This window comes from Hirundo rustica, chromosome 9 (genome assembly GCF_015227805.2).
Source record: "Hirundo rustica isolate bHirRus1 chromosome 9, bHirRus1.pri.v3, whole genome shotgun sequence".
Lineage (NCBI taxonomy): Eukaryota > Metazoa > Chordata > Aves > Passeriformes > Hirundinidae > Hirundo > Hirundo rustica.
The window spans coordinates 18,624,691-18,638,274 of record NC_053458.1 but is presented as its reverse complement, the minus strand read 5'-3'; the positions used below and the strand labels follow the sequence as shown (position 1 = coordinate 18,638,274).

General features: G+C 39.0%; 1 protein-coding gene across 3 annotated transcripts in view; it reads left to right on the top strand.

Annotated features, from left to right (window-relative positions):
* PLPPR5 (phospholipid phosphatase related 5) overlaps nucleotides 1-13,584 on the top strand; it is a 79,154-nt gene that overhangs the window by 53,324 nt on the left and 12,246 nt on the right. For all 3 annotated transcript variants that reach the window (XM_040073615.2, XM_040073613.2, XM_040073614.2), the window contains 2 exons: nucleotides 2,355-2,487; nucleotides 4,706-4,956. In XM_040073615.2, coding sequence (XP_039929549.1) covers nucleotides 2,355-2,487; nucleotides 4,706-4,956 — 384 coding nt within the window. The remainder of the gene's footprint in view (nucleotides 1-2,354; nucleotides 2,488-4,705; nucleotides 4,957-13,584) is intronic.

Below are 13,584 nucleotides of genomic sequence, written 5' to 3'. Positions count from 1 at the left end.
AATGACTCTTATTACTTCTGACAGTAGAGCACTAGGCCTTCTGTAGCAGAAGTTTTGTCTTTAGCCGAATTCACATCCCTCTGACCCTGCGTGCCCACCTTAAAGTATTCTTGTTCAGCTAAGATCTTGAATTCTATTGAAGCCATTCTTGGAGCAGAGGGTTTTCTTCATACAGGTCACCATCAAAGAGAGGAAATGTAACAAGGACAAACTGTTGGCAGCAGCAAAGATCTAGATGCAGCCGATGAAGACGTTGCTGGAAGTGAGGATCTCCTCCTATAACTGAACAAGCAGTTCTCTCTTGAGTCAACCCCAGCTTCCCTACCAGCCCTGAAGAGAACCTTTATTCTTAGATCAACAGATTCAGTCTCTGCTCAGAGCTGGAGAGTTGAGCTTGCTGGCACTCTTGGTGTTCTTGCAAAAGGTTGAGCTTTGTATCTCACAGATGCTTCCTTTGTGCTGAATTCTGCTCTTTCCTGGAGTTTCAAAATCTGTGAAAATTTTACTGAAATCTGTTGAGTTTGGCAGAAAGAATTAAAGGCAGAATCTGACTATTCAGGTTGCCTAGTCCTTGAGAGGAAAGAAAACCATTTCTGTGACTCACAGTAAAATATTAGCGTTTCTGTTCTCACTGTTATGAATAATGTTAAAACTGATATTTTTGGTATTTTTTTTCGTGAGAGCTATAGGGATCACTGGGTTGAATAATTCTTCTCATAATTTGGATGATCTTGAATTCAAGGTTGAATTATTTTTTGTGTATACTGATCATTTGCTAATTGTAGATGAAGAAATTCTACTTCATTGGACTGAAAATTTGCTTGCATCTCAATAGAGAGAGGATATTTTTTAGTTCAGGTACTGAAATTTCTGTTTTATCTAAAAATTTCACTAGGATCTGAAGCCAGTCTAAAGTAAAAGATAATGACTAATTAGGTGACAAATTAAATTTTGCTTTTTACATACTTGCCTCCGAAGTTGTTTTTGTTGCTTGTGCCACATTATTTTTAAGTAACACATTTCTCTGCAGTTTAGCCCAAGGGTATCTGCATAATCTGCAGACCACCTAGGAAGGTCATTAATTGCATCCTTCGTGTTGACAACAAAATGTGCACGTGAGCTAGTGCCCATAGGTTATTTTATTTATTTGGTAGAACTGTTCAGACCTATTGTGATATATGAAAAGATTTCTATTTTCCTGTTAGGGCAAACGTTTAGAAAAACCTCAGCAATTAATGAGATTTGATGGCATTATTGCTTGTATTTGTGGAGTATTAAGATTTCACTTTAGTAGTCTTCATTCTTGTTGATCAAAGTGTGATGTACTTGTCAATAAGCTTTAACTTTTTCATGTAGAGGAGTGGAAGGGCCTTGCCTGTATGTCCCGCAGTGAATCAAGGTTAGAATCCCGTGGTCAGTATTTGATCCTTCTGCTCTGCTTTTCAATCATCCCTGCCATAAAGCTTCAGTATCGTAGCTTTAGATAGATATATGCTTGGCTTTGGCTATCAAGTCTCAATCCCATAACTGTAATGAATAAATTAAAGGTCATGCTTTGTTGTACAGGTAAATACATAACCTAGAGAAGATATTTTACATTCAAAAGATATATTTTCTCATTTGGTGATTTTTATGTTTTTTTGCCAACTATAATGTGAATGATATATAGACATGGGAATTTTATATATTTTGGTGGAGTGAATGTGAAAATTATTAATGTTAAAATATCTTAATGTTAAAATTTCAGTGGTGACACTTTGTTCAAGCAAAGGAACAGGGCTAAAGTAGGACTTCATAAATTAAGCTAGCAAAATATGAATCAAACCCTGTTAAGTATCTCCTGGCAAACGAAACCTCTGATGTGAACAGAGGTTCACATCAATAATCTCTTACAATTTTTTTCCCCCCTTTTCTCTCTACCATTGTCCAAAATTTAAAGCTCAACCCTGCTAAGTTCTGAGTGTCAATGAATGCCATGTGGGAACTGAAGTGTTCAGCATCTTCCAGGATTAAGCCTTTACTTTGGTCCAGATCTTGTGCATTAAGTGATCTGTTATTCTTGAACTAATAGATTTCTTTCTCTTTCCCCTCATCCTGAAAACTAGGTTATATTATGTCGACTACAAATCCTGGTTGTAATAATTTATTCTCTTTTAAGGCAAATAAAGCAAGCCATAAGGCATATTTCCCTCATAAGAAGATTAATGTACAGAACTTGATTCACTTATGCTGTCTATTGTGCTGGTTTGGTCTTGTTTCTTTAAGATGAGATGTCTGTCTCTGTAATATTAATGTATTTTACTTGCTGTAATCTGATGCACCATTTCTCTCCCATTTTTTTCTCCTCCCCTAAGATTATCGTTGGAGAAACTGCAGTCTTTTGTCTACAGTTAGCAACAAAGGATTTTGAAAACCAAGAGAAAACAATATTAACTGGAGACTGTTGTTATATAAATCCACTGGTGCGCAGGACCATCAGATTCCTTGGTATGAGCAAAATTACTGCTTTCATTTTCTGAATGATGAGAGTGATCAATTATGTCTTAATTTTATCCTGGGGCAAACATTCAGATAACCATATAACATTTCACATGTAGTCATAACTCAGGTGCAGTTTTCCTTTTAGGTAGCAATTGAAGCTTTTTGGAAGTTTGGGTTAAAAAACAGAAACAGAAACTGCAGAAACAGCAGTAAAAGTGAAAAAATGGGGACTACTAGGGGAGAAAAACAACCAGCAGGCCTGAAGAGGGTGGAGAAGGGTGATAATCCTTGTGCCATATCTACAGCTGATAGTAAACCAAAGTTGAAGACATTGGGATATAAATGTGTGTTTGAAGCCAAGCCAATTTAGCTGCTTTCTTAGCCCTGGATCTTATATTATAGTCTCTAGCAGAAAAAAATCCGTGCTACATTGGTTTCCACTGAAGCCGCCCCATTGACTTTATCTTTCTTTAAGTAGAAAAGTCATCTTTTCTACTTAGTTTATTCTAAATGTATTTAGAAGGAGAAATCCCACCACTCAAAATGTGCATTGAACATTTCCAGATGTTGCTTTTTAATACCTGTAGGGATGCCAAGGCAGGGCTCAGTTCTGCTGTTTGCTTCTCTCTCGTGTTGCATCTGAAGGAAACAGCTGGAGGAATGAAGCTTTGGGGCAGCTGATCCTGCTGTGTGCCCCAGTCTCAGGGTGGGGAAGGGATGTGCAGCTGTGTCTGTATTTACAGTGTTTGTGTAACAACTGTGCTTGCCTTCCCAGAGTGTGATTGCACTGGGTAAGGAGACAGTCTGTATAGGTCTGGAGGAGGTGGGGAGTGATGATGAGGACCTCCTCCCACTCAAGTTCCTCTCTGTGTAATCAGTACCTGAATTTTCTTCCCACTAAGTGATCCCTTTCCTCCTCACAGAAGCAAAAAAAAAATTGGTAGGGGTGGCCAGAGGGAGCCAAGGCCTCTCTGCTGTTTCAGCGGATGAGGCATTGCTACCCATTGTGTCCCCCAGGGTGATGTGTCCACCTGTGCTGTGCAGTGCACACCCGCGGGACTGGCTGGGCCCTTCGGTGAAGTGACAGGGCCAGGCACAATGTGCTGCTCACCAGAGTCTAGCATCTTGGGGGGAGTTAACATCAGTGTGACACTGCTGACCAGCCAGGATCCCAGAAATCCTGGTCCTCTGGCTTTGTTAAGAAAAAAACCTCACCTACATAAATGCATGTTTCTGTGGGATTATGTCCACTGTGAGTTGATCTGTTAAATTCCTCTTAGTGCCCCATGAAATTGGGAAATTTGCCAGAACTCAGCCTATATTCACAGTGAATTGGAGTATGAGAAAGGTGATTTGCCCATGGAAATACAGGAGGAAAACTATAGTTCAGGTGGAATTGGAACAAGCACCCACTAGCTTTGCCTGCCAGTCAGGCTGCTGTGCTTGCATGTTCTTCTAGAGCTCATTTTCTATTTACAAAAGGATAGAGAGGGACCTCAGAACAGCAGAATTCTGTTTTCTTTTAAGTAATCAGACACATGCATTTGCATTCTAATGAATGAGTACATGTGCTTAATGCTTTGCGGGTATGTCTGATTAAAAAAACTCTTTAGCATAAGTAGTTCCTCAAATATATAAATCTTTAGCTCACTGTGTTGATACTGTGATGAATATGCTATGCATAGAGATTTATCCAGTAGCAGTTAGATGAAGACAACTGGTGCATGGCAATATTGAATTATTCAGTACTTTAGATTCTTTACAGCTGCAAGGGAAAAAAAAAAAAAAAAAAGTTTGTCCAGTTTGTGTTATGACTTTCCAAGTTACTTCTCCATTAGGGTCTCACCTTGGTTTTCAAGCAGATTTATCAGATGAAGAATTTCCCTCTGTCACTTCTGTTTAGTGAACATGGGCAAAAGTTACGTACCAGTAAAGCCAGCTACCCCAAACAGGGGATATGCATGGCTACAGGGCCTAGGAGAGCAGGCTGCTTGCACAAGGGGTGAGTGTTCTTGTGAAAGATGGGAGAGACATCAGGTCTGTGTGTACATTGCAGTGTTGCTGCTGCAGTTTTGTAGGGAAATACCATCTCCAGCATGAGCCGTATCTTTAGGGTACACTCCAGGTGAGGATTTTTCATGTTCCTGAATGGAGGAAGCTGGTATATTGCTGTGATAACTACTATAAATTGTCAGGAAATTTAACTCTTTGTTTTCCTTTTTAGGAATTTATGCATTCGGACTGTTTGCTACGGACATCTTTGTAAATGCTGGACAAGTAGTAACAGGGAATCTTGCACCCCATTTTCTTGCACTTTGTAAACCCAACTATACAGCACTTGGATGTAAACAGTATACACAGTTCATCAGTGGTGTACATGCCTGTACTGGAAATCCAGACCTTATCATGAAAGCCAGAAAGACTTTCCCATCCAAAGAAGCAGCACTAAGCATATATGCAGCTATGTATCTGGCTGTAAGTATATTATATTATTTGATATCACCATTATTTTTGAGAGCAAATGGCTGGCACGATGAGGGGAAGGAGGGAGGAATGGGCAGAAGATAAGGCCCAAAGTTGGCTGATTTTCTGCGTGCAAACCTGTGAGAATGATTCATTTGGCTTAATTCTGACAAGGTGTAGTGGTTTCTGAGCCTGAAAAGCCAAGCTAAGAGAGGGCAGGTTGTCTATAAAGGGATGATTTACTTTTCCCCATTTCCAGAGTGTGTGGGGCAATCCTTTGCTGGGTGCTAAGGAGTAAGGGTAGGGATTTCCTCTGACTGGTAGTGGTACCTCTCTGTGTTTTAACCTGTGCAGATCAGTAGAATCACACATGGCCATGTTCTTTGGTGAGGTGAAGCAGAAGGGTGAGCTGTATGTATGTCTGATCTCTGCATATTTCTAAAGATTCCTGTGTGTCTTTTGGTAGCAGAATTGGTATTTATACCTCGTGCAAAATCAGTTTGGCTCTTATTATGCAATAAAGTGGGCTACAAGACAATCCACCCTTTTTTCCCTTCTCTCCTCTCTTTTACAGGGAGTGATGAGCAGTGCTGGGATAAAGCCTGGTGTTTACTGCCTGGATCAGAGCTGTTGTATAGGTTGTGGAGGGGCAGGAGAGAGGAGGTAACTCTGGCTTAGTTCAGAGTGCATATCATTCTAGTCTTAAGCAGGAGCAAGCACATCTTGTTCCTTTGCTGGGGAGAGGTTCTCCCCAGCACATGCCTATGGGAGTGTCTTACCTGACCTGTGCTGGAAATCACAGCCCTCTGCAGGCCTTGGGCTGCGCCCAGGGCTGCCTTCATCGTGTCACTGGGAAACTAGGCAGGTGTGTGCACCTTTGTGCTCATTGCAGGAGTCAGCCCTTCCGTTCCCTCGGTATTTGAACAGAGGCCTGCCCGTGGGGGGTGGGTGTGTGTGTGTATGCACATATAGATGTACATGTGTGCCAGTGTGTACTGCTTTGGAGCACACACCAAATGAGGCAGCTTTTAGTTTCTGCTTGATCTGGAAACTGATACTTGACAACATGGCAAGATCCTAGCCCCATCCACAGACAGTGTGTCAACTCAGTGCTTCTGCACAGGGTTTTAGAACCAGTTGCTTAAAATGTGCAGCACTGACCGTAACATTTATCAGGTTCCTTGTGAGCAATGTCTGTTTAAGAGATGTTGATCATCCAGTAGTGCAGGTAAGTGTTTGCAAATAAAAGATGAGCAATAATGTTCTGTTCTAACTTGAGGCAAGTCTAAGTATTCTGCTAGTATTGTCTTTATTTGGGGAGATATCTAAGGATGAAACACTCTAAATTTGATGCAAGCTATTTTAGAAAATACTCAGAATTTTTCATTTTAATTGCTCCTGTTTTTCTCATCCATCTGTAAAGTTGGATTTCCACTGTTGCCATGAGTCAGAGTAACTAGGAAACCAGGTATTCAGCAAAGCAGAAAGTAAAATAGTATTAATACATTTTAAAAACAAAAAGTAGACTTTTTAGGCTAGTTTAGTACTGAATATAACTGGCTTTTGACATGAGCAAGAATACTTTACGCAAACCTTCTTTGTGGTCAATATACAGTTAGCAATATAAAAATCAAAGATGCTGAAATCCATTTCATTGCTATTTGCTCTTCCACTAACTATAGAAATTAATATATCCTATGTCATTACTGTACTGCTGCATGGTGCTTGACACTGCTGTCATTTAACTAAAGCACTATAAACTACTTGCAGGACTTCTGAGTTCCTAGAGTAGCTTCTTGTTACAATATTGGCAGGGGTTTTTTTCCGTGTTTTTTTTTTTTTTTTCCTTAAATCCTATTGCATGACTGAAGCTAAAAATATTGTTTATTATAGTCTAAAGGGAAAAAAAAAAAATTTCAGTGTTCCAATATTGGGGTCATGACCTTACATTGCCGTGATGTTTATCAGGATAGTTGGCCCTAAATAACAATTTACTCATCACTGTTCACTGGTGTAGAAGATTTAAAACAGTAGCCTAGTCTTCGTATGAGCCATGCTACAACAGTTATTGAGAGCATGGACATAAAGGCCTCCATATATTATCTCACCGTTTCATTAGTATATAATCTTTGGTACAAAATGTGCTTTCTTTTTGGTTAACAGAAATTTTGGAGAGAGGAAGAGATTGTTATGGATGGAATCCTCCCTGGATATTTCAGCCAGCTGTGCACAAAACAAAACCATCTTAAAGGAAAAAAAATGCTAAGAGCTGACCCAAGGGTCCTTGCTCTCTGAGGTGGTGGAGTGAACGGTTTTAGACTTGTGTGATTTCACCAGTCAACCCATTTAGAAGCCTTTATCTAATAATTCTAGTATCTCATTCCATTTAAGTGTAGCCACATCCTTATCACCTAGCGTCTCTGCTTATTGTCTTGTTAACAACAGCTTCTTTTTTCATTTAAGTTCTTGACTCTTCCATTTTTCCCCTCTTCCCCCTTTTGAGAGTGGGTGGCTGCCATGGTAACTCACAGTTCCCCTCCTGCTTGAAAATACAGTCCTTTTCAAACAGTTGTTTTGCTAATATTTAGAGCTTTGTAGTGTTTGCCTCCATTACTTCCACTACCTTTAACAGAGACCTAAGCAATGGGAATGTTGAATGGCAGTGCTGTGGTTAGGTGTTTTCTTTACCCTCCTCCAAACACAGATGCACTGTATGATGCATTGCCTTTCATCTTCAGACTTTCAGATTCATTCTTTCCAGTATACCAGTGTTTTCAAAATGAACTACTGTAAATCTTTTGTGAAATCTCTATCTAATCTTGCTGGTGCCTGGATTTTTCCTTAGGTGTCCTGATCTCATTGGAGATCTTTTATTTGTTTGTTTTTAGTTGAGTTGGGTTAAGAAGTTGACTGCATCTGCCTTCATTTCTTATCAGCATTGCAACTCACCCTTTCTCAGCTGGAGCAATATTTGCTACATAGGCATTAAGGCAAACATGGCGGCTTTATTAAACAGTATATAATTGTATAAGCCACATTTTGATATGCATAAGCTGACGTAGCCTGGACAATTAGAGGTAAGTTTTGAAGCAGCCGAGTATGCGCATACTTGGGGTGTTTTCCACAACTGAGACACAGGAAGTGGAAGTCATGAGTCTTTTCTTGGTAGGATTTCAGTGAAAGTTTTAGTCAGCCTATTCCCATAGATTTAAATATAAGAATTGTGACTAACAGTTGTCCTTTGATACTGCAGACCTAGGGGATTGCTTATTGCTAGCTGTAGTTTAAGGGAAATTTTAATGAATTGTGTAAAGTTTTGCCATTTTTTGTTGTTCTTACTGCATTGCACAAAAGCAGTTGGGTAGGGTAGTGTTTGAACTTTGTGTTACTGCACACATTTCAGACATGCTTTGGGTTTGTAATGATAGAGGAACAGGCTTCATGTCTTGATAGTTGACATAGCCCTTAAGTCTGTAGGCAGCTTTTGTTGCTTTATATTGTGAACCCTTGGCCTCAATTATGACTTCAGACAGAAGTGGCAGATTGTAAAGCCTACAAATAATTTTTTCCTCTCTGCAGAGCTTTTCTTTGGCCCATGATCGTGTTTTCGGCAAGGCTTCTGCTCCTGGCATTTTGCTGCACTGATTTGCTGTTTAGTGACAACAAGACAGTCTGGGTAGCAGTGCTGGCAACATGGTGACATTCTCCTCAGTGCCACTCCTTGATCCAGTTGTAGGTGTAGGTCTAGTCTTCGTCTTGAAGTGCCTGTTTGATTCCAGCTAAATGGGCAGCTGGTGAAGGTGTGATAGGCCTCTCAGACAGACTTAAGGGAGTGTTCAGGAGGAAAAGGACTAGCAGGGCCACCTCATTGGACTGTCTTTATTGTCTATGTTATTTTAGGAAATGAAAGGGTTCTTCTGGCTGCCTTTCAGGGATGGTGCTAGGAATGCGGAATTTCTTTTCAGTATCTGGTACAGCCAGTATCCCTCAGTACTGATAATAAAACATATGTCATGAGTTTCACTTATTGACTGCATTGGTTTCTTTCAGACCAAATAATAAAATAATATTACCGTTTGATCCAGGAATTTATCTAAAGACCTCTGTAAATTTCATGTCAGTCAGCTCTTCGTTACAATTCGGTTCCTCAGGAAACCAGCCTCTGTAATAGGTATATCTTATGGTCTTGGTGCAGTGGAAGATACTCTTTCCTTCTCCAGTTGTTTTACAGTTACAGCTGTGGGGAGCTTATAGTGAGAAAATGAATAGTAAGGTCCAGAATTCTAGAGCTTTCTTTTCCTTTTGCCAAGCCAGCCCAACTTTGAAAGTTAATTTTTGTCCATAAATAATTAGGTCAAAACATGTAGAGAAAGCTGGAGGAGGCTTCAGAAACACTAAAAGAAGTCTTCAGTGGACAGTTGCAGATGGACCAGATGATTCAAGTCTATCACTTTGGTTTGCTCTAGAAATAGTTTGACCCATTAATTATTACCAAAGGAAGCTGAAAAGATTTTAGATTGTCAAACAGGATTCTAACTAAACACTGAACCTGTTTATAGCCCACTATTTTTTCAGCTTTTTGAGATGAGTGTCTCTTTTCTTGTAGGTCTGATGAATATTGAAAATTCATTGTTAACATTATTTATATTACTTAAATAGTTCAATATTTTTTCTGTAATGCTAGCACATTGTAAAACCAAAAGAAAATACGAGATAATTTATGTTTGAAGTGCTGCCTGGGATGGGTACCTGTACAGTGATTTCTTTCACATTCTTCTTCTTGCCTTTTGAGTCATATTCAGTGCCCACTGATGGACTGGTCTTTTGTCAGTCTCCCAGGCCATCTAAATCAGGCAGGAGTGAAATAGCAGATGCAAAGGGGTCTTCTTACGTGCATCTCTGGGCACCAGGCTGAGGAAATCAGCGAGGTAAATTATCTTCTGTCCTGGCTGGAGCACCCAGCCTGATGTGTAGCTCCAGTGTGACTAAAACGGGATTCTGAGACCTGTTACACCTGTGTTTGTGTGCATAGATGTTGGTGTGGGTGGGGCTAAAGATAGCCGAAAGGTGCGTAGAAAAAGCTCGCAGCATAGCCCAGGAATCCACTTTGTCCTGCACTTTACATACAGTTCCTGTTCTTTTCTTAGCATGTTTTGTACTGGATTTAGGACAAATTTCACAAGAGACTTGTGACCGGGTACTTTGGAAGTACTTTCCCAGTACAAGCTAAATGCCAAGGCTGTGATTGTTCCTTACTCTATGGCCTGTTCCAGCCACATCAGAAACCTCACAGGTAGCTTGCTTTGTCTTTGGTGGTGATGGTGATAATTTCTTTCAAATTCGTATTTTCAAACCCACTTCAGTTGAAGGTTTTCTTTCCATTTATGATGTTCTCTGACAGCTTCACTTCTGGTGTCTTGAAGACTGGAAGTCAAATGTTTGTGTTTTTCTGAAAATCTAATAAATATTGTTGTATTGTATAATCAGGTAACAGTCCACCTCCTTACATGACTCTGCCTGTATCTGCTTACTGGTGACAGCTCTATATATTTTAATATTTAAATCTTCTTTCAGCAAAAAGGAATAGCAATAGCAAAGCTTTTCAAGATATGATTTACTACTGTTCTGACATTGCAGGAGAATATGCAACCTGCTATATTAATTCTAACTACTGTATCAATCCTTGACCTACATACAAAATCTCTGCTGTTGGTCTTGCTATTGACTAGTTTAAAAGTTTTCTTTCATTAGAAAACTCCTCTCCCAATTTTTGTTCTTAAAAGGAATGGAGATATACAATAAACATCTTTAGCCATGTAAAAAGTTACATTGTCATTCATTCTTACTAATGTTTTAAATTACTGAGCTATTTTCCTATATTGAAAGTAAGTAAAGCATTTTGTCATCTTTTCAGGTTATTTATTCTTTGTCAATTACTGAGTGTGCTGGTTTATAGTTTTTCCACCAGAATCAAGAAGAAAACAGCTGCCTAATTACATTTTGTTCTTGGTGTAAATCAGGTCTTTGATTATTAATTAATTAACACAGTTGACTGTGTTAATATATTATACTAGAGGTGCAAGAGGCCAAGTTTAAAAATGGGTATCTATGAATCCTGCCTTGGAGGAGACTGTAGTTGCTATATAGAGTTTTGCAAATACAGAGTTTGTGTCACACTGTTTCAGGAAGGTTTGGCCTGTTTTTACGGATTCTCTTGTGTTGTAATTTAATGCTGTTCCTTACATCAGTGGTACCTGTTCTTTAATGAAAAGATAGAAGTAGTACCTATGCTGGCAGAACCCTCAGGGTACTTGGAATAATGAGCTGGGCATGACAACCATGACTGCTCCTGTGAGGAGGGGATTTGGCAGATGGAGGTCTCTACTTACGTGAGGCACAACATGAATCTGCCGTTGTTTTTCCTCAGTGCTTTGAAGGGATTTGAAGGTTGTAAAAACATTCAGAGAATTTTATGCAGAAAATTTTTTGTGTTCAGCTTTGTATTAAAAATGTTGAAATTTGATTGACGTACTGCAGAATCAATTATTTGTACTATAACATGTTTTGTCTTATTAAAAATGAAATAGTCTTCTTGGGCAATGACCAGATAGTTGTTATAGATAACTGAAATATGTCACCATGACTTGCCTTAAACAATCAGGTTTTTTCCTTCTCGGTAGTCATTTCAATTTAATATAACACAATACAGAATTAAATGTGGAATAACTTCCTGCTAACTGCCCTGTGCCAACTTCACCCAAACTGTATCTGAAATTTGATATTGTGTATTAAGAATATTCCAGTGTTTTTCCTAACACCAGCTGTCCTAACATGTAGTGTGAATGTGGATAATGGTGGTAGTATCCAGGAGAACAATGAGACTCACTAAAATAGATGGCTGCCGAGTTAATTCAGTGTGCAATACTCGGTCTATAGCTTGAAGAAAACCAGTGAGGCTAAAAAGCTGGAAATTAAAGTTGCAGTTTTCTTACTACCTTTCTGCATGGTAAGAATAACTCACTGAAGACAGCCTGCAAAAGTACAATGGTCTAGGGAGAAGAGAGAAGAATGTGGCTTGGAGATAAACCCAAAACCTCTTTTTTCCAAACCTTTGCTCTGTCTGATTTGATGGAAATCTTTCTACTAGTTTCCAGTTCATCATGTAAAGTACGCTGAAGGTTTGTGTGTTGCACTTCTCTGATGTTAATTTAAGATTAGGCTTTGTTTCATCCTCTAAGCCATGGATCTTTCTCTAGTGTTTAGAACAAAATTACTGTCAGATGTTGCTCTTTTTAGGCAAGCACTGACCACTGCTTCTTCACTTAATTTATTGTACCTGTAACCACACTTTCTAAACTGCTTATTGGCCTGATTATTACAGCACTTCATAAACTGGTTCCCGGTAAATTCCACTGAAGTTTCAGGCAGTACAAAAAAAAAAAAAAAAAACAACCAAATAACAAACCCAAAGGACTGTCAGTTGTTGGCCAGAGAAGTGGTACTGATTCTTCAGTGCAGACTCATCTGTTTTCCTTTGCATGTCAAAGTATTGGCATTACAAACTCAGAATCTCTAGTTAAACTCCATAGGAAGTACTTGCATTCTTCAGCTCAAAAACTGAAGTCTTGTTTAAAATTTGAAGATTTAGTGTTTTCAGTAGTTTAATTGCAGAAACATCATCTGCAGAGAGTAGAAGCTTCTTTTGTCAAAAATCTTGTTAGTTGAAGTATAAGTTGTTGGGTTTTTGGTTTTTGGTTTTTTTTTTTTGGAGGAGTGTTGCAAGCTGTCTTAAGGTCAAGATTGAAGAGAGTGGAAAGTCAAATATTTGGTATTCATTTCTTCCATTGTCTCATCAGAGCTTGAAAAGTGCTGGGTTAAACCCGGTAGTCACTAATGCACTCTTAGGACACAAGAGCTTCTCTTTCATCAGACACCGCTTTTAATTCAGTAGTATTGCACAGGGAGAATTTGACTGCAGCAAATGGATTTCTCGGTCTGATGCATAAAACCTGCAGCATTTAGATTGGTTGTAGTACTTCAGCACTGGTTGAAACTATTACAGTAGATTTATACAAGTAGATGCTGGCATTTAATTCAATTTTCACTGTTCTTTGACATGTTTTTTACCTTTTCAAAATCAGTGATTTTTGACAAATCACTAATTAGTCACATGAAGAAGTGGTGTATAAGGAAGAAAGGCTTTTGCTAATAAAAACAAGGTCTTTGTGTATTCCCTTTCTTACTCTGCCTGGCAGCTTGTAATAGTACTAATAGTACTTCAGGGTAAAGATCTTTCTCTGTTACTGTCAACACTGCACAGTGAAAAATCAGTCTCTTCTATGCATTAATAAATGAATATACTGAGTAATGAGAGTAATTGGATAGGATTTTCCAATTTGCCTGGTTTTCTGTAGGCTTTTCAGGTTAATGTAAAATGCAGTTTTGCTGTATGGTCTGATTCTTTTTCTATGTCCCTAGGAAAAGAGTGTGATGACTTTATCTACTACTCTGCTTCCTAGTTTCTTTATACACTCCCCTGACTCTGGAAAAAAAAGCACCAAATACCCATAGTCTATTCAAATAAAATACAGAGCTTTTAATCACCAATTAGTGGGAGATATCCATCAGTCTTACACTTTC